This window comes from Emydura macquarii, unplaced genomic scaffold, assembly GCF_026122565.2.
Source record: "Emydura macquarii macquarii isolate MOO-44397 ecotype Brisbane River unplaced genomic scaffold, CSIRO-AGI_Emac_v2 contig_691, whole genome shotgun sequence".
Lineage (NCBI taxonomy): Eukaryota > Metazoa > Chordata > Testudines > Chelidae > Emydura > Emydura macquarii.
Genome location: NW_027130828.1, coordinates 6,950,373 through 6,974,976, shown reverse-complemented (window position 1 = coordinate 6,974,976; position 24,604 = coordinate 6,950,373). Strand labels below are relative to the sequence as shown.

General features: G+C 42.9%; 1 protein-coding gene across 3 annotated transcripts in view; it reads left to right on the top strand.

Moving 5' to 3' along the window:
* COL5A1 (collagen type V alpha 1 chain) overlaps nt 1-24,604 on the top strand; it is a 233,198-nt gene that overhangs the window by 88,486 nt on the left and 120,108 nt on the right. For all 3 annotated transcript variants that reach the window (XM_067541842.1, XM_067541841.1, XM_067541840.1), the window contains exons 5-7: nt 15,669-15,800; nt 19,830-19,976; nt 21,069-21,320. In XM_067541842.1, the coding sequence (XP_067397943.1) occupies nt 15,669-15,800; nt 19,830-19,976; nt 21,069-21,320 (531 nt within the window). The remainder of the gene's footprint in view (nt 1-15,668; nt 15,801-19,829; nt 19,977-21,068; nt 21,321-24,604) is intronic.

Below are 24,604 nucleotides of genomic sequence, written 5' to 3'. Positions count from 1 at the left end.
ATCTGACACACGTGAGAGACTATCTGTGCCTCGCCGGTTGGAAGACGGCAGGGTGGTGCTCCGTCCATTCCCTAGATACCGCAGGGCCTGCAGCGAGAGATTCGCAGTGCATGTTAGGGAAGAGCCTGGCGAAGGATATTTGCAACCTCATATGTGGATTGGATGAAGTGGGGAATCCAACCTGCCCACGCGGCTTGACACTGGCAGTGCATCTTGCCAACGTGGAACGGCTAGCGGGGTCCGGTTAAAGGATTCTGACAGGGTCGGATCTCTTTTATTCTGTCCTATGAAAGCCCTTGCTGTAGCTATACTCAAGCTAGATTAGGTCTGGTCTCCGTGGACGTTAAGTACCCTTGACATTCCAGTGGAAAACATGCACGCTGCTCTAGGGGAAATGTGCTAATGCCCTGTAAACACACTGAGATAGCTATGCTTGACAGCCGGTGGCCTCCACAGGCAGAGGTGCCGTCTGGTGTGAGATAAGGCTTAGGACCTGGATTCAGAAAAGCATTTAAGCATGTGCTGAACCGTAAGCGTGTGCTTAAGACCCCTTCCTGAATAGAGATGCTTTCCTGAGTTGGGAACCTAAATGATTAGGGACTAGGAATCTCTAAAGGATACAGTGTTTATTTCGGTTCCCATGTGCACCCCAAATCCGGTTGCTTTTCTGAATGATGGTAACCCTCTGAGCTTTGTTTCCCTCCCCCTGCCCTGGTGACATGTCTGTAACAGGAGTAACTTCATTTCTACCCAAACGGGTTGGGGAAAGGGTTGCCCTGGCAGCCAGTGAAGTTCCATTGACTAGGAGGTGAGGTTTGGAAATCACTAGAGCCATATAATGATTTCAAGGGGCCTGAGAGCTTGGAGTCAAATCCCTTCTTTAAAAATGGTCATGCAAAGGACATGGTGTGAGTCCTGGTGTGAGTCTAGTCCAGAGGCTCCTTATTGTCCATAGGAAACCATTGTGGTTTCTCCTACGTCGCATGTTGTGACAGCAGGGACACTGCTGATATTTTCCATTTTGAAAATCAAGTCCCGCTTAGGTCCAGTGCTGAACTGGAAATGGTGCTCTATGGTAGGATTATCCATTCATTTCCACTGGGCTGTCAAATCAGTTCTACACCACTTACATTATTGTTTTGTTTTTACATATGGCTACATTTAAAAGGGAGCTTCTGAAAAACAACCCTCCCAGCCACGGTCTAAAGCTCTTAGCTGGTTGTAAATGAAATCTGCTTTTTTGCCGTATTCTCCTCTGTAGTATGCACATCAGCTTGTGCCATGCAGTTCTCTTCCGCACACGTTGACCCGTTGTTGTAGGTTTGGTCCTGAGAACTCAGAGGTGCTGCATTACATGTGCTAGTTTGTCCTTGCAGAATTTATTTTCTCTGATGTCCTGCTATACACTGGTTTGTTTGTTGCGGTAGGATTGCTGGTGGATGTACACAGGTTTCTTGCAGTAGAGTTGTTCCTGGCTGGCGGTGACTTTTTTTTTTTTTTAATTGGGAGCGTTAAAAAAAAAAAGGAACTGGAAACATTTGTTTTGAGAAAAGCCTCGCAACTAATTCTTCAAAACTGCAACTTAAAATGAAAGTGTGAGCTTTTTAGAGATGACCTGGACTTTGTCTCTTGCTTATGAGTTTCTGGAACTCAGGAGCAAAATGATCGATTTACAAGAGAATCAAGGAAGATTTACACAAGTAATGACCCTTTAAAACTTGCCAAGTTGTCTTAGATAACTTAGGGCACATCCTCACATACAGTGCTGCAGCAGCGTAGCTGCACCGATGCGTCTGGTGAAGACGCTCTATGCCATCTATATAAGAAAACTCTGTGAGTGGCAGAAGCTATATTGGCCAGAAAAGCTCTCCCACCAACATAGCGCTGTCCACACTGGCGCTAATGTCGGTGCAACTTAAGGTCGCCCAGGGGGTGGTTTATTTCCACCCCCGAGCGATACGAATTCTACCAACATAAACTGTAGTGTAGACATAGCAGTAATGTTACTACTGTGCTTGCAGAATTCTAGTTGGAACCTAAATGCAGACACTCTGAGTAAGCTGCAGTATGTTGCTGCACTGTTCCAAGGGCAGACCAGGGACCAGATTGCCTCCTCCTTGCTCTGTAGTCTGTTCCAGCCCTAAATTTAGCAGACCATGTCCTTCTTTGAGCTGGCTAACAGGCGGTAGTGTGAGTAGTTAAGGCTCTGCTCTCTCCCTGTCTGTCCAGCTGCATGGGTACGGGGAGATTTAGCTCCACTAAGGTTGCAGTTGCCTTGGTGCTGTGATCTGTTATATGGGTAGCCTGAGCATAAGGTGGTACTGGATGGGCATGTAATGCCAGCCTCCGTGGTGCCCTAAGGGAAGCATAGGGATGCTCTAAGTACTGAAGCAGTTGTATTGATTTTTCTACAGCAAAACTGACAACTCTCTTAAGGGTATCTCCTACTGATGAGAGTAAATGCCAGTATAATTCATTTCCACCTGTGAGCCTGGGCTCTGCTGTGAAAGATTTAAGCCCTGTTAACACCTCGCGCAGGCACTCTTGGTTAGGCTTCCTGACTTGGATTGACTTTTCTCAGCAACAGAGCGCTGTTCTAGAGCGGTCCACCAAGGGTTTTCTTGCACCTTCATCTGGAGCATTCCGGGGCTTGGGACTGTCGCACGCAGAATACGGTACAAGACAGACAGTTGGTCCAATCCACTCTGGCAGTTCTATTACTGTTCCGTGTATGTACATACCTTTGTATGTAACTATGGACCTTAATCCTTCAAGGCATTGAACAGCTCTTCCCAAATTCCTGAGCATCTTCAGAATTCATTGGAATCATGTACCAGGTGCTCAGCTGGTGAAAAGCCACATATCTCTGTATCTCCATCTACATATATTATGCGCACATGCAAAATCGCCATGTTCAAAGGACATTAAGGTTGCACATTGAAGCACTAAAAAGTTAGGAAATGGCAGAATTAAGGTGGATTGTGCAACTCTGATTTGGCCTGCTGGTGTGTATGTTGCAGTCTTTAATGACATGATCACATACTGTTTTTCCATAGTCTGGTCACATGTAGGAACTGTGGGATGATGGAGCATGCTCAGTCACAATGTGGCGTTTCCAAAAAAACATCTACTTGCGGCAGACATCTGGTATGGGAAATTTCAGCCCAAATGATGAAAGTCTGATGAAGTTATAAGCAACTGAAAACAGGGCCTTAGAATGGGAAGTGTTGGGCAACCTTAATAATAGATGGTTCTACCTGCTGTACCTAAGACAGGGATCACAATATTCCATGAGCAATTTTCTAGTGTGTACTTGCGTATCACACCCATATTTCTCTCTCTCATACAGACATGGACACTCACAAATAACTCTTAAATATCTCTTCAAGGTAATATAAAGTAAAGCTGCCAGTTGAAGGAGAAAATATTTACTTGAATTTGATGAAATTTGAACTAAAAGTCATGCCTCTTAATAAAAACCTGTGGTTTGGATTCCATGCTCGTCCCATGTGTTTCTAATCTCTTGGGGGTTTTCAAATATGTGCCCAGAACACAGAACTTCTAAAAAAATGTTTTTAAAATGCTGAATTTGCAGCTGTAAAGAGAGTTTTTTGCGATAGGAAAAAAGAAATTTGAGAACAAAGTCCTTCCTTTATTGGGAGATGGAGCCTTAGAGTTTTTGTTTTTAAAAAGCAGAGCTACAAGCCATTAATTTTTTCCTCTCTGTGAAATAGCTGTAGAGAAACCACTTGTATTTTTCTTTGCCTGTTTTCCTGCAGCCGTTGGCCCAGTGATGGAGAAATAAAGGAATACAAAGCAGCTTTTTGTCAAGCTTAGTAATGCAGTCCTGGCCTCTGATGATTTTACTTTACACTATGGGGCTGTGGAGTTTGAAAATGTTGATGGAAACATACCTTCCATGTTCTTAACCCATTGTTTTCATAAAAGTCTAGAAGATGGATTAGGTTTTGTTTAAAATAACTATAAAAAATGGCCATGGGAATCAAGTGTCTGAGCACATTGTGCAATGCTGGTTGTTGATTTAAGGATCTCTCTCTCTTTTGGATGCTTTAATAACCATTTTTATTGATTTATATCTTCATATTGGGCTGGCTTTTCCTTTTTGGAGTCCTTTCTGCTTTGGCTGCTGCTGTGTTCGGGGAGTATAGTCCTTTTCCATTAAAAGAGTTGTAATGTTTATACTTGCACAAAAGATCAGGAATGCAGGCAAGTCGGTATTGCAGTGTTTGCACTTAAGAAGGAATAGGTTTACATAGAAGCTAGGTTAGAAGTGGAGCATGGAACTTGAAATAGAAGGGATCTTATGAAAAAGTACTTAAAAGTGTGCTCCATTGTTCCAAAGTGCTACAGCACACAATAGTGATATTGCAACGTTTCAGCTGTTGCTATAATTTTGTTTGTGTGTGTGTATAAATATATAAAGTATGTGCATTTTCCCCTCAGTGTACAAAAAAACACAGGCCTCTCCGACTAGACATTATGTGAAGCACTGATGGAATTAATTTAAAGCATGACATTCATCCTATTTAGTATTTATATTTGTCATTTGCATGGAGGGCATGGAATTGCTTTTTCTAGTTAAACTGTCCTACTGGGGTCTTTTTGCCCTTTTTAGGATCCGCTGTAATTGCTGTTGATAGTTCCCAGTTTTGTAAGCTGTGTCATTTAATAAGCAAACAGTGTTCTCTATCAGTTCGTAGCGCCATGCCTGTGCAAAGGGGGAACTGGGAGCAGCATGACTGTTATAACAGTCAGTGCTCCTACTCATGTTGTTTTTGGAGGTGTTTGTGTTACTCGCTGGGGTGTATTTTGTGTCTCCCTCTGAGTTGATCCGCAGAGGATATGAGCTGTTCCAGCCACTAAATACAGCCCCTTGCCTTTTTAGTTCAAGCTGTAGTAGATCATGCTTTTGACTCTGGAGATCTCCTGTGTTGACGAAGAGGATGGGCATCAGGTCTACACTAAGCTGTTTTGTAGCCAAAATTTTCCCATCATTGTTACCCATGGGTCTACCCCATTAGAGGTAGCGATGATGGGGCCACTGCTGTATACAGGTCTCCAGATTGTATTCATCATTCTTAGCACCATGTTCACTCACTGATTCCGATCAGGACTGAGTAGGCTTCGAAGGATTCAATTTTCATCGGTAAATGTCAGTAAACATTGATTTCACCATACACACAGAAACCAACGAAAAACTATCTCCATGGATGATGATAGAAATGTATGGATAGGCAAAGTAAGCAAAACGTTGCTTGGGAACTTATTAGAGTTTAGTTTAAGGATATTAACTTTGTATATTTTGACATGTGATGTTGACAATTTGTGTTTTAAATGTTACACAAAGCTTTCATTTTTTGAATCTCAACATCTACTGTCATAAAATAAGTATTGTCTGACTTCTCCCATTATTTCCCACAACTGTGAAAATTTAAATCGATAAAAATAAAAAATGCTTAAAAATAAACATTGATATTATCGCTCAGAATTATTTTTTTTTAAATTGAATTAAGCCATGCCTATCTATAAGATGCAGTGCATAATGCACCAGTGGGATGCAAGTATTTTGTCTACATCAGCCCTTCCACCGGTGAAGCTGAACCATTGAGGAATGTTAGGAAAATTGCCCTTATGTAGATAAGGCCAGAGAAAAATGCTGAATGTCTGGCCCAGCAGAGAAATGAGATGCCCTTCATACTCCTGCCTGTTTTCTAAGCAGGATATTTCTTAAGGACTTTTTCTCCACCCAGCTCTCCTTTAGATTCCTGAATCTTAATCAACATCACCTGGGTTCTTCCACTGGTTTGAAAAACCCCTGAATGAAAAATGTCCTCCCGGCCATTGATGCTGTTTGTTGACCTGGAAAGATAAGTCGCCAACTGTACGTAACCTTTATTAATGCACTATAATGGCAGCCACAGATTAAACATAATGCGCATAACTTTGCATCTAAACACTGCATCCTCTCAACAGTCAGTGAAGTTCAGGGTCAAACAAGGTTAAGTGCCATTGCCTCAATTCAGGATCTTTAAACTGGTGATTAGACATCTCTTCTTGAAAGGATGAAAGTTTCAGTTAGGCAAAGTGCTTGAGGGACAATTCAGCTTTGGCATCAGAGGAAGTGTAAGCTACTTGGATCCAAAAGGAGAACCAAAGCAAGGAGGATGGAAAACAATTATCATTTTTAAAATACCCTAAATAGTCTCAGAGTCTGAAAAGATGTTTCATCGTTGAGACAGGGCTTGGGAAAATGTGACGTGCCTCGCCCCTTCTACCACGTTGCTTCTGAGAATACTATTGAACTTTTTCTTGTCAAGAAAAGCAAATGCATGTAGCTAGTCAACTGCTTTGAGGCTGAGCTCAGTTAGGTTGGATACAGGGTGACCAGATGTCCCGATTTTATAGGGACAGTCCTGATATTTGAGGCTTTTTCTTATATTGGTGCCTATTATCCCCTATGTCCCAATTTTTCACACTTGTATCTGGTCACCCTAGTTGGAAACAGCATGGCTTGGTGGCATTGTTGTCCAGTGGATGGGATTGGGGAACTGGGAGACGTGTGTTTAATTCTTGGCTCTGCCACTGACTTGCTGTTTGAACTCAGTCAAATCATTTCATCTTTCTGTGCCTCTGTAAAATGAGGCTACTTCCCTTGTTTTCTAAAATGCGTTGAGATCTGTGGATGAAAAGATCTCTATAGGAGCTGAGGATTGTTATGTGGTGATGGCAGGGAGGTGGAAAGCAGAGTGGAAGGGTGACTGAAAAGTTTGGATGGGGGCATTGTGTGTGGTCAGAAGTGGATTTGGGCTCTTGGGGGGGCTAGGGTTTGATTAGGATCTCAGGAAAGTTATGCAAAGGAATTAGGAATGACGATTGGGTTTGACAAACTCAGCCATTTGGAAAGGCCACACATTTTTCTTCTGTTATCAGTAACAAACTCTTTGGGAAGGTGAATCTTTTTCAGTCTGTAGAGCACCATTGTATAAATAAACCAGAATGCAAATGAACACTCTGTATATCGTGCTTGAAAGAGGTGCCTGGAATGAACTCTCCTGTGTCATTTCAACCTAGCCCTGTCTTAAACTCTGGCACCAGGTTCAAGCTCCTTCAAGTTCTGAGGGTGTGCAGCGCTGAGACTTTGGCTTGATCCAACTACTGGCTATACATTCTTTATAGTCGGTCCGAAATGCAAAGTTATGATAATCGAGATTGCAGAAAATTCTGCTTAGCTCGAAGAAATGAATCCCAGGTCAGTCTGCATGTTGCTGGACTAATGGTTTCCTTCTGTCATTCATCTTGTGTCCTTGTCACATAGTGTGTCCCACATTAGGGTCTTGGCAGAAGGAGAGGTTTCCTAAGAGAAGAGTCCCAGAAACAGAACAAGTCTCTTCTCAGAAAAGAGTTGCTTATCCTTTGATACCAATAAACCAGTTAATAGCTATTATGCTTATAATTTGTGTGACAGTACCACACAAAGGGGCCCGAGTGGAATCAAGGACCCAATATGCTGGGCATTGAATAAACATATAAGAAGACCCAGACCCTGTTCTGAAGAACTTGCAGTCTAGGGTGACAAATGGTTCATGACAGGTGGGAGGAGAGGGATATCATCTAATGCTTACAGCACCTGTTGATAGACAAAGTGCCAAGTATCCTCATCTGACCCTCCAATCTAATTTGCATAAATTGGCTGTTCTCTTATAGGCCTCCCAGCAGAGTTGGGCGTTGAGGAGAGATTTGAATGAAGGTAGGGTAGTGGCCTGGAGGATGAGGTAGGACATTCCATGCATAAGGGGCAACATGGAGGAAGGCATGAAGATGTTGATGTAAGATGTTGGGCAGATGAGGCCGGCATTGCTGGAGGAGGCTGGTGACGTCATAAGTAGACAAGTATGGAGGGGTGAAGTTGTGACGATCCAAACACTTCCTTGCACAAAAATAAGAGCAACTCCACTCACAAGCTTGGGGAAACTTTGGCATCGAGAGGAGGCTGCTTATGATGCAGTTCATAGCTGGCAAGATGAAGAAGAATCTGTGAGCTAGGGGGAGAGGGTCATATTCCATGGGAGGGAAAAAAATGGGTTTCCCCGCTGAGCTGAAGACTCAAGAACCACAGCCTAAAGTAGCAAGGAATTAACAGATCCCAGGCCAGTGCTCTGTTCCTCAGGATTACTAAATAAGAAGGAAGAAAAAAGGTCCGGAGGCTAATTCCCTTGGAGTCAATGGATCTATAGTTTAGTTGTCGCTAAGGGGGTCTTTGGCCAGGTTGCTGCAGTTTTAATGTAAGGTAAGGTGAAGGTCAAAGCTAATGGTGGAGTTCGGTTCAAAATGGGGATATAAAATTAGGCTGGAAATCTAATGAAGGCTGGGTTATCATGGTTCTCCCCTTCTACTCCCAGCTGCAACTTGGAAGTGCAGAGGCAATGGGAAGAAAGGAACTGTGTTTAAAATATAGTTATTCCAACTATTTACAGACTTCAAAGAAAGATTCCATTTGATGTCATTGTGGTTTTAGTGAAACTTGCCCATGCATCCCCATTCAAAATAACTTGACATTGTTTCTTCAAGAGAAAAGGAGTGGAGAATAGTTCCTTATTTTAGTGCCGAAAGACCAGAAGGGAGGCCATTTTTGTGGTACACTTAGCCAGCTGGGAAAGGGAGAATAATCGAGATCTCACGATAAAGCCACTTCATCCAGTTTTGCTGGCTCTGTTTGTTCAAATAAGCATCCAAACATCTTCTGCTTATCCAAACCTCTGAGCTTTTTGAGGTTCACTCATGGCTGCTTATAACTCACATGTTTTCAGGGCCTATTTTTCAAACTCTGGCTTTCATTTTTGTACTCTCAGCTGTCTGTGGCTCAGTTTAGGTTACTTAGATGACATTGCAACATAGGAATTTCCATACTGTGGCAAATGATGCATCTACCTATCTCTGGCAATAGCCAGGACCAGCTGATTTGGAGAAAGATGCATGAAGCCCTGAGAAAGGCTGTTACGAATATCCTGCCCACAGAAATCATTTCTTCCTAATCCCGTTAATTAGAGTTCTGCTTATGCCCTGGAACTGGAGAGTTTAGATCCAAAACTCTTGGGTGACACAACCATAATTCAGGATGTTCTTGTTATCCATATAAATGTCATACCTGTGACTAAATACGGCACCTTACTGCACCAGTAAATCAGGTGTTTAGACATCGAAATTATTCCCACAGAATTTCAGATTCATAAAAGGAGACTCAAAGGAGATCAGGCTGCCTGCATTGGCTTGTTGGCTGTCAATTTAACTCTGATGGGAGTGACACTTGTAACCACTTACAGCCCTTAAATTATCACAGCTGTTACTTCCCAGGCAGGGGGAATCTCTATCCATAAGCCAGTACTAATGACACGTTTTATCAAGTGGAACATCAGAGGGCTGGCAGAGAGTCCCTGAGACATGGATTAGGTTTAAGGAGAATCTCCGGTGGCTGGGTTTTCAAAGCTTTCTCTTAGTCGTGGAAACACATTGATCCACTGCCAGTCTCTAGCCATCTGATCTGCATTTATAGAACTAATATGTCTTCCTGTAAAAATAATAATAAAAAACCAGCACAATCTGAGATCCTTCTAATTCCTTTTCAGATTATTTTTTTTTAAAGTCACTATGTTCTTGGTGCTATGGTTATTCAGAGAAGTTTAACTTAAATATGGGAGTCTAAAAAAACACTTCAGGCAAGATTGTTTTATTGATGTTAGAGTCACTAAAACTGTTGTGGGTAATGCACTAAAGCAATAATCCAGTTAATTGCTAGTGAGTTGCAGTCAGAGTCCCAAAGATGTGCAGTATTTATGACATGGACAATGATGCCAAATGAAGTCACTGTTGTTATTCTCTCTAGCTGTTTGTTTTGTTGAACCATAGAGATTTCTCCAAGGTACTGGCAATGATGTCATTGGGAGTGATGAGACAGTGCTGCACACATGTAGGATGAGTATGGAAAACAATCCAAACAAAGCTGTTTTAACATTTTCCAGCACTGTCCGGGAGCTGCATGATGGGAGCTAATCCATACGTGTGTCACCCAAACATAAATGGGTCTTATACAATGAATGTTAAACAGATCCATATTGATCAGACCATCATTACAGTTAGCACTGGTAGGCATCTGGTAGGGTAAGTTAAAATATATACATATATAATTTTCCCAATGTTTTTTTCCCCATTAAAATTTTGTTCTACTTTTTTTGGTGAAATTTGACATTTCTATGAAAATATCATCAACATTTTGATTTTCTTCCAACCAGTTCATCAGCTGGTTGGAAAATGGGACTTAATGTTGACCCTTCCCCCCCCCCCCACTTATATTCAAAATGTTGTCAAAATTGCAAAATTAAACATCTTTGACCATGACTGCTGTTGGGCCTCAAATTTGGCAGAGTCAATCCATTTAGTAGTAAAGAAAAAACCAGAAAAGATGCAGCTGCCCTCTGGTGCTCATTGGCATCCTGAAGTCTCATCAAAGACAAAAAGGAGAAGGAAGCCTGGAAACTGGGGCTATGTTTACACTGGCGGCAGCAAAATTGCCACCGCCAGATCGATCTTTCATGATCGATTGAGCGGTCAGTGAGACCCGCTCAATCGATGAAGGAGTCGACTTAATAAGTCCACCTCCTCAACTAGCGTAGCGCTGAGCCGATGGGAACGCTTTTCCCGTCGGCTCAGCGCAATGTGAACAGCGCGCAGAAGCAGTCGATGGGAGTTATGCAAACTACTCTGCGTAGTTTGCGTAACTCCCGTCCATTGCCGCTGAATTTCCGGGTAAGTGTGAACAAGCCCTAATTTACCTTTTTACCCCTTCCCGCCCAGACATTGAGGGGGTGTCAGGGAACGGCAACTAGCAGTGCTGCCCCTGTTTCATGCAGAAATAGAGAATGCCAGGGGGCCCTCTTCACCACTATAATTAGCACTTAGTTCATTGTTGTGATCAGAGTGGGTTTAATCACATGTTACTGCTCTAGGATAAAACTTTCAAAATCGCCTAATTTAGGATCCATCTTTTAATTGTGAGTTAAGGTCAAATTTTCAAAGGTTTTCAGTGGTCCAAAGATGCAAAGCGACGCCTAATAGGATTTACAAAAGTACCCATGGCTTTCAGTGGGAATAAGGTGTCTAACCTGCATAGACGCTTTTGATAGTCCCACTAGCGCCTATATCTGTCTTTAGGTGCCTAAATACCTTTGGAAACATAGTCCTGAGGGGCCTAAAGCTCACTGACTTCCTTTGCGATTTAGGCTGCTATGAAAACAGGATTTTGGCTCCTAAGTCACTTTTGAATTTTTTTTCCCATCGTTACCCCTTCGTCAGCATTCCAGCACAACTGTAAATGACACATCCTACAAAAGACGTAGAGGAAAATTTTAGGCTACGGCAGAAAAAATTAACCTGTGGCATCTTCTTTATCACGGCTACTGTTGAAGAAAGCTGATGCTGACATGTGAAGAAAAGAGGTTTGGATATTTTGTGCAATGCTAACAGCAAAACGAATTGACTCTTCAGAGAGTGGAATGAGAGCAGAACCGACTTGCTTCTTAGTCAGCTCATAATAAGGTGGGGGAGGTAGCTATTGCTCTACAATATTTATTAGCAGCGATACCCTTGAGAGGACACAAAAGGCCTCCGAGCCTCCCAGCACGGCTTGCTCCAGTTAAACTCGGCTTCTTAAATCAAAGAAACAGGGCTCCTGACAGCTGAGCTGTATGCATCTTTTGTGAAACCCATTTCCTTCTATTTTATTGCAGGCTAAATTAGCCCATTTTATTGTTTGGCACTAAGGGATGAGGTCAATTGACTGGGATTCCTGCTAACAAGGTTTTACTTCTGTCTGCCTTTTATGAATGTGAATGTGGTGGACGCCATGAAAGCCGTGCACTTGTCACTTGCAAAGCAGAGAGAAATGCAAGAGACCTAGGAACTCCTTGGGACTCTCTCTCCTTCCCCACAATTGGGCTGTTCAGCCCATCCACGTGCACTTGTGGTCTGGTCTCTCCGATGCCTCCCAAAATATTGTCACATGGAATTTCTCTTGGGCATCACACAGTTGAACATGACTGTCGATGGACTAAAAAATAAGGTCACGGAAGAGAGGTCAGCAGAGCTGGGAACAGCATCCAGTACCAAAAACAACGTGAGAATTTTAGGCAACGGTATTTGGAAGGACGCTAGAAAGGAACAGATGCCATGAATTCTAAAGGAGTCTAGGTTGGCATAGCTGACACCTCCTTCTGGACTCTTCAGTGTATTGATTACACCAGCCTAGACTCAGAGATTCCCTAAACCTGAGTCTGACTTCAGAGGAGTCTGATTTGGTATATATTATGTGCTGAGGGGGCTCAAAGAAGGTGTAAATTACATCATCTTAGATTCACTTCTGACTTTGGCCCATTAACGCGTCTACAGGAAAATTGGCAGCAGATCCCCTTGATTCATCAGACTAAAGAAATTACTTTAAACCTCCCTTTGGCTGTGGAAAAACAGCTGAGGATATTAGCCAGGGTTCCTCTCCTTACTTAACTCAGAATTCTGACGCCACTGAGCCTAAAAGCAAAGTGAGCCTTAAGGAACTCTGTTCTGCTTAACCTACTGCACTGCATTTAGCTGGTGAACCCTGCGGAGGTTACCTCCTTTGCTTTATCTGTCCCTAGGGGAAGGAGAATTTAGCCTGTATTCTATAAGTGACTTGAACTATCAGCTCCTCTTGAGGTGAAAATCCACGCTTATCAGCAAGGAATAGCTTTCAGCTTTCCTTCCCTGCCTCTTGTAGAAGAACATCAAGTCTGGTTTTTGTTGCTGGTTTATTATTAATAATAGTTTACATATAAACTTTCCCATGCAATGCTAGAAACCCAAACGCACAGCATTATGGCAGTGCATGGGAACCAGTTGTAACATCCAAGCTGAATGAAGTGCAAAAGGATTTTAAAAATATATAAATAAATGGTCATTTATGTGCTTGATTCACCTGTGGGGATTCAATAGATTGTGCTATCACTGAGAAGAGAAGGAGGGAGACAGGGTTTTGTGGTTAAGGCACTTGAGTGGGAAGCAGAAGACATGGCTTCTGTTCTTGGCTCTGCCGTTGACTCCCTCTGTGATCGTGACTAAGTGACTTTAATCATTCAGTGCCTTGTTTCCCCACCTGTAAAATGGGGGTAATGTTTCCTGCCTGACAGTAATGTAATGAGTAGAGCTGGTTGAAAACTGGTAAATACGTTTGGTGAAGAAATGTTTGAAATGTTCTGTTATTTTGCCAGAATTTTGTATTTGTTCCCCCTCCCCCCATCCCCACGCCTTTTCAGAGACAAAGTAGAAAAAGGGGAAAAATAAGGGAAGTGACAAAGTGGGGGGAGGGGGGATTTAAAAATCACTTTTGAAAACCGTATGTCTGTTTTCTCATTGAAAATTCAGGAAATGTCGATATACAAAAATTTTCATTTTGTTAAGAAAAGGTTTTATCTGGAAAAAAAGTAATGAATGAAAATTGAAACCAGCGCTAGCTATGAGGATACATGTATGTTTGAGAGCTGCTCACATACTACAGTGAGGAGCGACACAGAAATGGATATGTTCCCCCCTGGCTGGAAAGTTGGGGTGGGGCTGCAGGCCTTAAATTGTCCGGGGCAATCTCAAATTAGGGCAGGGTGGGGTTAGACCAGCCAGCAGATGCATAGAGTCAGCACATCACCCACACAGCCTTCCCCTGGCTCATCTCCTATGAAACCCTGCCAGTAATGTAAGCCGCCTCCTTCTGGTGGAGCCCCTGGTGGCAGTAGAGTGTGTGGGTGTGTGCGTGTGTGTGTCACCATCTGTGTTTCCTTGGAGGGTTTGCATTCCTCGTCTGGCACAGCTGCTCCTGTGAATGCAAGGAGTTCAGTCTGCACGCACGAAAGCAGATCGGGCCCCCAAGGTTTAAAAACATGTTTCAGTTGTCCCTAGGGGCTTTCAGACATCCTGGCTAGACTCCATCCCAGGCTTCTGGTTCCCATTACATGGCCGCATCATCCGCCCAGTTGGGTTTTTTTTTTTTTTTTTGGTAATGCTATCTTTTTCTGCAGCTTTCACAACGTTTTCTACTATTAAATAAACCCTCTAAAATCGGTTCTAACAGTCTAAGTAGCAAAATGTCTGTCTGCTGAATAAACTCTTGCTCTGTGTTTTAAAGTAAAAACTATGGCTCTTTGTAAAAGGAAGTAATGTATTTTGAGCTAATTTTTAGGCTATAGATCTAGTGTTCCTGGTTCGTTATGGGCTGAATGGTCCTTAAAGCAGGCACATTTCCTAACAAACTCTGCAAGGTGCCTGATTTCAAACGCCATGTCCAGCTTCAGACATTTTTTTGGATGTCAGTGTTTCTGTTCTGAGTGGAGCGACGATAATGTAGAAATAGACTGGCGATAAATTTCAGCCCGTTTAGAAATCTATTGATGGCTCAGAAGTCCAGCTGGATGAGCGACATGTGACGAGATCCAAACTAGGTGGCAGCGAATGAGTTCACTTACCGATGGCTCTCCTCACCCAGGCACAGGGAACCTTGGCCACCGGGAAGCTTGTGTGTCCCTTGCCTGTGTGGTACCTGTCTTGTGGACGTCATTGTCAGCAGCACCAAACTGGCCGGAGAAGGGATGAGGTTGCCCAGGAGATGCCGAGGTGGTGACCTGTCTCCAGATGTAATATCTTTTGATGATAATGCACCTGGGAATGACAAGCAAAGCACAGTCACTTCACACTCTTGTAATCAGCCAGGGCTAAAGCGGATACTTGATGTGCACCCAAGGATAATGGGGTGTGCTGGCTGGCTTGTCTCAGACCAAGTTCCTGAATAATCCTACCATGCTTGAGTAGGGGAGACTAGATAGCCTAATAGGACTCTTTCTTCTCCAATGTCTTGGTCCATCATTGGGTCTTCTGTCTGCATAAGGAGTGAGAACGCACTTCAGTCTTTCGGCCTGTGGTACTATGACTACACGTGTCTGTCTGTTCTTTCATGCTTTGGGGCTGGTCACCTCCAGGGGCCAAAAGGGAAATTTCCCTTCCCCTCCCCAGCCCCCTCCCCCCCCAAAGTATTTTGAGGTTTTTTGTCACCTACCTTGGTAGCATAAGCGATGGTCATGACTGAAGATGGGGTGCTGGTTGGAGTGGGCCAGTGCTCTGAGGTGGTAGAGAATTCTCTTTCTCAGGCTCATGGCTGGTGAACCTTACCCAAGGTTTAACTGGTCACCTTATTTGGATTTGGGAAGGAATTTTCCTTCTGGTCAGATTGACTCGGTTGCTTTTTGTTTTTGCCTTCCTTTGCAGCATGGGGCGCCGGGTTACCTGCTAGGATTATCTGGGTATATCTCACTTAATTCCCTGCCACTGCAAGGGCCTCAGGCAGTGGTGCCCCTAGGTCCCTTCTGTTCTCTGCCTGTGGCACACAGTAGTTTAGCTTTCAGAGGATTGTCATGCCTTGATCTAATTTCAATGGTTGGGTCACTGTGCAGATGGCCGAGCGGAGCTGGGAGCCTGTGCCATACAGAAGACCAGACGAGATGATCTAATGTCCCCTACTGGTTTTAAACTCTGACTCTTTGACTCATGTGGGACTTCTTTCTTGTTTTTTTTTCCTCCAGGGGGACATCCAACAGCTCCTGGTCGTGGCAGACCCCAGGGCAGCCTATGATTATTGTGAACACTACAGCCCTGACTGCGACTCGGCCATTCCAGACGCCCCCCAGTCACAGGACCCCAACCAAGATGAATACGTAAGTAGAAAGAAGAATCTCCACTTGTGCATGCACTAAACATTTGGGGTAACCACTTAATGGTCCCATGAGGTATCCCCTCTAGGACGGACACCCAGGATGGGTACCAATGCATCAGCCTGTCTAGGGGGAACTTGTTCAGGAGGGGAAGAAGGAATGCAAGCCAGCAGTGGCCAGGGCAAAAGCAGTTTGTGATCAAAGATGGAAGAGATGATAAGGAAACCAGGAAAAGTAAGAGAAATGAAAAGCAAGCCAAGGGTTCCAGTGACAACTGAAGGGGAAATAAATAATATTAATTGGGGAGCAACTTACTGGTCGACTAACAGTAAATAGGCAGACGCACTGTTGCTATGAACTGAGATAGAACATGTGCGCTGTTTCTTATTTTACTTTCGTTTAGTTTTACTCTGTCTCTCTCAATAAGTCACTGGCTTGCCTTGGATTGCTTCCCTCCCAGCCCCTCCCCAGCGGTTCCAAAAATCTGTTGCACAATAAAATAGTGGAAGGGGTCCTGGAGCATGGAAGATGAAACCCTGCCAGGATAGGTCAACTTCTTGGCCTTGTAACCTTGAGAATTTTTTTTTGTTAAGAGATCGAGTCCCATTTACAAGACTGGGCACCCAATGCTACGTGTGAGTGCTCAGAACAACCTCTAAAATCTCAAAGTCAGTGTGCTTTAATGGATAGAGTACAGGACTAAATATCAGGAATTGGCAGTTCTAATACCATCTTTGTTGGTGATTCACTATGTGACCTTGGGTATGTCACTTCATTTTCCTGTTCCTTGTCTGGGGCGTGCCCAGAAATTTCGCTTTGACCCTATGCTCAGGTGCCCATAGGAAGCACACAACATATAGCAGCTCAAGTTTGAGAATTGGCCCTCACTAACTCTTGCAGCTGAATAGAATAATAATAATAAATGATATACCACTTTCTAAATGCCAACAGATGTTTCAGGTCTACAGTTATAAGAAGATCAACTGATTTTTGAAATGTCAGTTGTTACGGGGTGGTCAAAACCAGAGGGAAAAAAATCTCAGTGTTGTTTTCTGTTTTCGGCTGAAATTTCATTTTGATCCAACTATTCCAAGCAGATCTATAATTATCCCATGAGTTCTTGGACAAAGACTCAGCTGTGCATAGTTAGAAGAATCACTAGATCAAGATTTTCAATAGTGACTAGTGACTACGGGTTCCTTTTACCGGTTTTGTTGTTGTTTGTTTGTTTGTTTTTTGGCCGGGGGGCAACCTCTGCCTTTCCTTTCCTCTCCTTTCCTCAGGGGGGGCAACTTGAGAGATCTGAAAGGGGCTGATTTCTAGAAACTGCTAACACCTACCCTCTGAAAATTAGGGTCTTTGAAGGTGTCTCAAAGGTGGCACCCAGAATCACTAGTCACTTTTGAAAATCTGAGCCTCACTGATGCTCACATGCACACACAAAACCCTTTGTTTAGTCAGACACCTATATCTGAGCCAGCTCACACTAAAGCCAATAAGAATCTTTCCACTGACTTCTCTGGACATTAGATCACGCTCTGTGCCCTGCTTCCAGGGGAACAGAAAGGCTCATTTCGTTTTTTATATTTAATGTGCTCTAAAGAAAGTGGAAACATTAAATAAGTACAAGAAAATAGACGCCACTATGGTTAAAATCTTGGGAGGATGGTAGGGAAATAAACCTATTTTTGGATCCAGTTGCTCACCAATCAAAACGAGCTACAAAGAGCTTCTCTTGGAAGGGCCATGTTACTCTATGGAATTTTGTACAAGAATAGCTGTTCAGTGAATGGCCTTTTGATACCCAATAAAATTAGCTTACTGGGTTAGGAATTTGTCACACCCAACTGTAACAAAAAGTCTTGTTAGTGTTTCATTTTAAAGAGTGGCCAATGGAAAACTCTGAAAATGCCATATTTTAGAAGCTATTTCTACTACAGCCTGCTGATTGTATGAGATTTCACGTACCTCAGTCTGTATTACTGCAGATCTATGCATGAAAACAGAGGCATTTCTTTTTTAAGAGCTCATTTGCCTCAAGCTGCTTTTTTCCCATCTGAGTTTATGACATAAAACTGGAGGCCCAGCCTACTTTGAGTTATGAAAAATCCCTTTGTACTTTTCACCATGAGTGTTAACTCTGGTGTACCGGCCAAATTCAGTTTGGGTAAATTCATTCCACCTCCTTAAATTCCCTCAAAACTTAAATTGAATGCAGGATTTCTTTACACTTCCTCTTTTTAGTGTGTGTTGCTGTGCATTGTTAAACAGTTGACACCGTCAACCCCAGAAGCAGCTGCATTTCAGTGGTGGCTGAAAGGATTTTATGCAGTCTGCAAAGCATGTTGGGATCTTTCAGGGCAGAAGATGACACAGGAATATGAAAGATTATTATTTTTTAGTCACAAATCACAATTTCTAGAACAACCAAAAGTGATGCCCCAGATATACTGTTGGCAAAGAGTATCACAGGAGGTGATGAACATTGAAAAAGCAAGAACCTAGTAGAAAGCAAATATCTGTAGAAAGAAAGGCTGCGGGATAAAACGTATGGAAAATATGGAATGAGTATAAGTACTTCAAGCAAAGGAGCAGATCCATTGACATCAGTGGAACTACTCACATGCTTAAAATTAGGCATATGCTTAATTAGCTTCTCTAATCAGGATCTATATCACTCATACTAAAAAAATACTTAGCAGTACAAATGCATATGCAAAATATTTGTCTGCACATGAAAAGTGAAATTCTGGCTCCCTTGAAGTAAATGGCAAAACGCTATCTTCAGTAGAAGACAGGATGTCATCTCAAAATGGGTAATTTGCACAAACAAATGCACCTAGATAGCCAGTTGGACATAAAATGAATCCATGTAATTGCTCACACTATGTTTGTGTTGGCATGCCTATCTTGTCTGCCTGAGTATGTCGCTCAATATTCTGCAACATGGAAGCATAACTGAATCTGGTTGTTCCGTTCTAGGAGTTTTGCCTGAGGCACCAGTGCCTCTTGAAAGACTGATTTTTAACATGCAGATGTGACTGGTGATGCCTGAAGATGTGTGCAGGAGTGGCTGATGTGTTTGCTTTTGCCAGCCTGCAGAATCAGGAATTGCCATTTGTTAATTTTTATTTTTTTGCAGCTTCTGTGCATGACAGCGGGGTCAGACCCAAAAATATTGTTAGGACCACTCTGATCAAGGCCACTGCATCCCAGCTAACCTATGTTTTATCAGGATTGTTTTAGAAGACGCTCTGCTAATGGTTACAAAGCTTAAATGACACTTTAGCGCCTTCTATCCTAAGGTACATGGGAGTTCTTTGCTGTACACATTTGAAGGAATAATATGACCCGCAGTAATCCAAATGATGTTCCTTTCTCAATTGCATCACTAGGGAATTTATGGTTTTTGACTTGCCCTTTGTATTATTTTAGTCTGCTAAATTGTGCAGAACCATTAGTGAATGTCACCTCCAATGGTTTGGTGGCCTGGTTTGGGAAGTCAGTGAGGAACTCTGGTGTCTTGAATGAAGAGTCCACACTCTGACTCAGTGAGGAACTCAGGTATCTTGAATCCCCACCGCAGCACATGGACAGGGGCTGTGTGTTTTCCATTCAGACGAGGAGAGGGTAGCAGATGGAGCAAAGCAACTAGAGAGGCTAGAGGGAGAAAAAAGTCATCTTGTTCTCATTAGGAAGCTAAATTTGTTACAAACATGCTAGTGGCTAAAGCTGGCCAAAAAAAAAAAAAAAAAAAACATTATCCCTCCCCCTGTTTTTTTGTTAAAATTTGAAATTTGGATGAACTTTTTCATCAAAATCTCAGATTTCTGTAAACTTCAGCCTTCTTTACTCATGACCCTTTTGTGTTCACTTCCCCTGTGCTTTCCTATCGCAGATGCCAGTGGAAAGAGAATTTCAAACTCACTGTACATTTGAATATAAAATTCACATGGCCTAGCAACAGCTGGCAAGGAGCTTACTGAGGAGCTGCCTGCCTTCACCTTGTCTTTTGCTGTGGTTCCTTTACAGTACACTGAGGGGGATGGAGAAGGTGACACCTATTATTATGAATATCCCTATTACGAGGACACCGACGACACAGGAAAGGCAGAGGCCCCCACTGCCAAGCCTGTTGATGCTGAAGAAGCTGCTAGAGAGGTGACTGAAATTCAAGAGGTAGGTGACTGGGGCAGGGGGGAGGCAAGTTCCTGGTTTGCTTTGTCTTGTGCTTTATTTAAAGGCTTGTCATTCCAAATTTTTATGGACAAATAAAGGGCATTTGGGTAAACGTCTGGAGACTTCAGATGGAAGAAACTACTGTAGATGTCTCTGCATTTGTGCTTTGTACATGCGGTGTGAGTTTCCATAGCAATGGGATGTCTGAACTTTGAGCTGGATAAACATGGGTGACAAACTCGGTGCTTTATGACACCTAGTCTATCCAGAGCTAGCAGACACAGGCTGTGATCTTTCAATCTGAGCAGGATTAGCCGTGGTCTGTACCGGAAAATGAAAATGTGCTTGAAGCAAGCTCTTGCACATGTGTCTACACGGAGGATTATCTTTATGCACTAAGGATGTGTCCGTGCTGCAAGTGCAAGTGATTGTAGTACAGGTAGGCTGGGCGAGTTTATTCTAGCTAGCACAGCTAACGATACTAGTGTAGACATGGTGACATGGGTTCAGCAGACTACTTACCCAGGGTACCCGGTGGGTTTGTGTCTGATTGCTAGCTGTGCTGCCCCATCTACACTAGTATTTTAACCCATGCTAACTGGATTACAGCTAGAAGGAGTATGTTGACCCATGCTACAATCGCACCTTCGTTTACAGTGTAGGCATACCTTAAATCACTTCCAGTTGCTTTTGCCTTCAGCGCTTTTTCTCTTGTGTATTTTGACTCCTTGAATCTCGAGGCCTAAATTTTCAGACGTGTCCACTAACTTTGGGACACCCACCACGAGACCACGTGGGATGGATATTCAGAGCTGCGGAGCGCTCACAGGTCCTATTGCTCAGTTGTTCAGAACCCCGGAAAATCAAGCCCGTAGGTCTTACACTAGGCACGCAAAATTAATAGTCACTGTAGGTCTGAGTCCGTATAGCTTTTCCCTGAGCTATCTGTCAGCTGCATGCTTGGTTTTAAGGAGCCTTCCTGCTTAGTATGAAAGGCAAGAGAGGAATTCTCAAACCTGCATCTTATCAGGTAAGAAAGCCAGAACATTGTCTAGTTTCTCTAACCCTGGCATTTTTTGTGTTTTGTAATAGGTGCTCACCTCTCCACCCACGCAAGCACCTACAGTGGTGGAAAACAGGGAGGAGACAAAAGAGGATGAGAAGGTGTATGACCCCATAGTGGATGAATATAATTATGAAACCATTAACGAGGAGTACTACACTCCCATGCCTTACGATGACCTCAACTACAACGAGGAAATAGACACTCAGGATAGCCTTACCGAAGATGCTGTCGAAGCAGAAGTCCCTGCAAGCACAGTCATCACTCCCAACGCAACCGATGTAATTTCCTAAGGATTCTATGCTTTGTCCTTTTCTTAGTCACTTTTAAGCCCTCACAGCAAAGGATCTCGTGTGATCGTCCTTATGGGAAAAACTTGAAGTGTCCAAGACACTTGTAGAGAAAAGGCTCTCTCTGAAAAAATGTAATCCTTCAGCATTTTTACAGTGTCAGCACAGCACTGCTACTTAGAACTGGTTGAAATTTTTCTCATTAAAAAAGTTGTCCTGTTAGAAAAATCTGGGTTTAGTTAAAATCGATGTGTTGCTGAGGAAAATGTCAGTTTTGATTGATTTTTTTTTTAATTTCCAGGTGGAAGAATCAAAACAAAAAAAATTGATTCAAGTCCAAAATAACAATTTGAATTGTCAGTTAAATTTAAAAAAAAAAATGTTGATGTGATAGAAAATGTCATTTTTTTTCATTTTGACATTTCCCATTCAAAACCCTTCCGAATCTTTCCTTCTGTGAAAATTTTCAGTATTTCAAATTTTTATTTCCATTGGAAATGGAAGTTCATTTTGAAATATCAAAATTTCTCATGGGATGAAGGTTACATGTTTCCAAACAGCTGTACTAAAAGTTCCAGAGTGAACATGCTGTGAAATGATCCACTCCCCATGTGTTTTGAATGAAATGTATTACACACGCTACAAATTAGTTAACATTCAACCAAGTCTATTCTCCACCACTCCCCATTTTACATTTTCAGCCCATTTGTTCTTTGTGAAATATTTTCACCATTTTGTGTCCAGTTTCTATTAAATATGCAACTGTGGGAAGGTCCTACAGCAATCCCCAAAATAAATTAACTGTAATCTGGAGGGAATCCTCCATCCCAGAAGTTAAACAAACCCAAAGATAGTTATTGACTGTTCTGCAGTTAGCCATGTCACTGTTCAAAATATCTGAATCTTCAAAATTTCAAATTTTTAAAGGGTAAAATTTCAATTCTTTTTTTTCCCCAAAAATTGTTACCCTTTTGTGCTGACCTGCTCTAGCAATAACTAGTTGAGTGACTGGGCAAGTCTTTGTAGACACCTAGGTAATGTAGATAATCAGTATTATGCTGTTTCATTTCCTGGTACCTATTATCTTAGAGGCATCCATTTGTCATCACCTTTTGTCCAGATGGGCAGAGGCAGGTACAAGCAGGTTGGTTGTAAGCTTGAACACAGCTGCTTTCTGGAGCTCTTTGTGTTGGTCCCTGGTTGCATCTGTGAATATTCTATGTTTAACACATGTCCTGCTCTTGTCATCTAATACTGATGTTCAAAAGGGTCCTTACTGGTGTTGTCATCAGATTAGACTAGAAGCGTCATGTTTTCGCCTACTAAATTTCTCTCCCAACAAGGAAATAACCCCCTTCTGGACTTTTTCGCCACCCAGAAGCTTTGCCAACAGGTGTCAGTAGTGGGATAATATCTCACAGGAGATAGATTTTGAACTGGCAGAAATTTGTGGTTGCTTCTTGAATAGGGAGGAAGAATTTAGTTGTCACACTGACAAAAAATACACCTCTCTGGGAAGCAACGAAAGGTGTCAAAGAGGCAGCAAAGGCTGGCCAAGAGAATTGAAATTGGGAATGGATGCTTCCCAGAATAAATTAAAAGGTGTCATGGAAGCTGGCCAAATGGAGATCCAAGCAGCTGTGGCAAGACTGGAGAAGAACCAGCAACAGATGAAGGAAAATCTCAAGGCAGAAATCAAATCTAGTCAATTGGAAATAAAAAATTCAGCAGAGGAGGAGAGCTGGGCTGTATGCAAAGATACAGTGGCCTGATAAAATATGTTGAAGAACTGCGCACCAGTCTGAACAAACAAGTAGATTAAAAGGTTTTCCAGGAAATATAAAGCAGCCAGAATTCTTGGTAATCTAGAACACCGTAAGAGAGAAGCGAGAGATGGGATTTGATAACTTTGGAAAATGCTTGGATGAGGAAATGAAAGGCTCAGAGACCAGTGTGGTTGTTAGGGTGTGGAATCAGAGAAGAAACAGAGCTTAGGCAAAGGAAAGTCTTAACATGTTTCCTTACCTGAAGCTTAATTCCAGGATGCTCTGCAAGGCATGTGGTAAAGTGAAACAGAGTGTCCTGTCCATGCTCGTAATACGGAAGCACTCAGTGTTTGAAGGGAAAAAAACCTGCTTCCTGAGAGGTTTATTTTTCCCAATTTAACATCTTGATGCAAATATATGGTTGATGAAATGAACACAGAGTCAGCAGGCTTAGCAGCTAGCTTGACCTGAACAGACAGGATGGTGCGGCAGGAATTAGCCCCAGAAAAGAGAATGAGTTACCCTGACTGGACGAAAGCACTTAATGGGAGGTTCTGGCTAGCTATCAATCTGAGTTGATCCAAGTCTGTTTAAAAGCCAAGAAAGAAAGAACAAGGAAAATCCATCAGAGCAAGTAGAGGACTTACATGGGTTAACGCGCCTGGCATATTTTCAGACCAGGGTAGGCATGCCAAAGAGACGGGCAACAGACCAATTTATTGATGATCAAGTGGATCACTTGAAAATTAAAATCAGTGAGTGGACGCCAAAGGCCCTCCATGCCATGTGCACTTTGAAGGATTCTGGTTTCTATTGCAGTGCACCGGCAGCCCAAATTGGTCATAGGAGAGCTGGAATGGGGCCCTGTGGAATCTAGACGTCTAAATCTGCCTCTAAGTTTCGTGATGAGAAATGGGATTCAGCTTGGAGACAGGGAAGAGTGGAGAGTTTTGAAAACACGTCGGGCTCAGTTTGTGACACAAAGACCATCGGCAGCAGCGCAAAGACACAGGGCACCAGTTCGTGCAGACTCTGATCCTGGCAGCGAATGGTCAGATGTTCAGTCTTCCATTGCCATCACTATGATTTAATGATCACTCTTCATCCAATTCAGGAACCAGAACGGTGCTCAGGTGAAGGGCAAAACATGGAGTAGCTGCTCAGTTGTTGTTTACAGTCAGTGGTGGCTGGACTGGGCCCGGCAACAGTAGAAAAGGGCAGTTTGCCGGCTGTTGAATACAGACGTGAAAATGTGAAATAATATGGGAATTGGGGAAAGTGGCCAATAAATCCCACAACCTACTGGACGCTTCTTTTCCTGAGGCAGCTGGTACTGGCCACTGCTGGAAACAGGGTACTGGTCTGAATTCAGTATGGTCATTCCTAAATTCCTGCCACAGCCCTTTAATAAGATCAGGAACCGTGTGCTGTGAACATTAGACCAGGTCTATTCATAATGCTGGGGAATAGGTATTCTGAAATTGGACTCAGATGGAAACTGTGACTGGA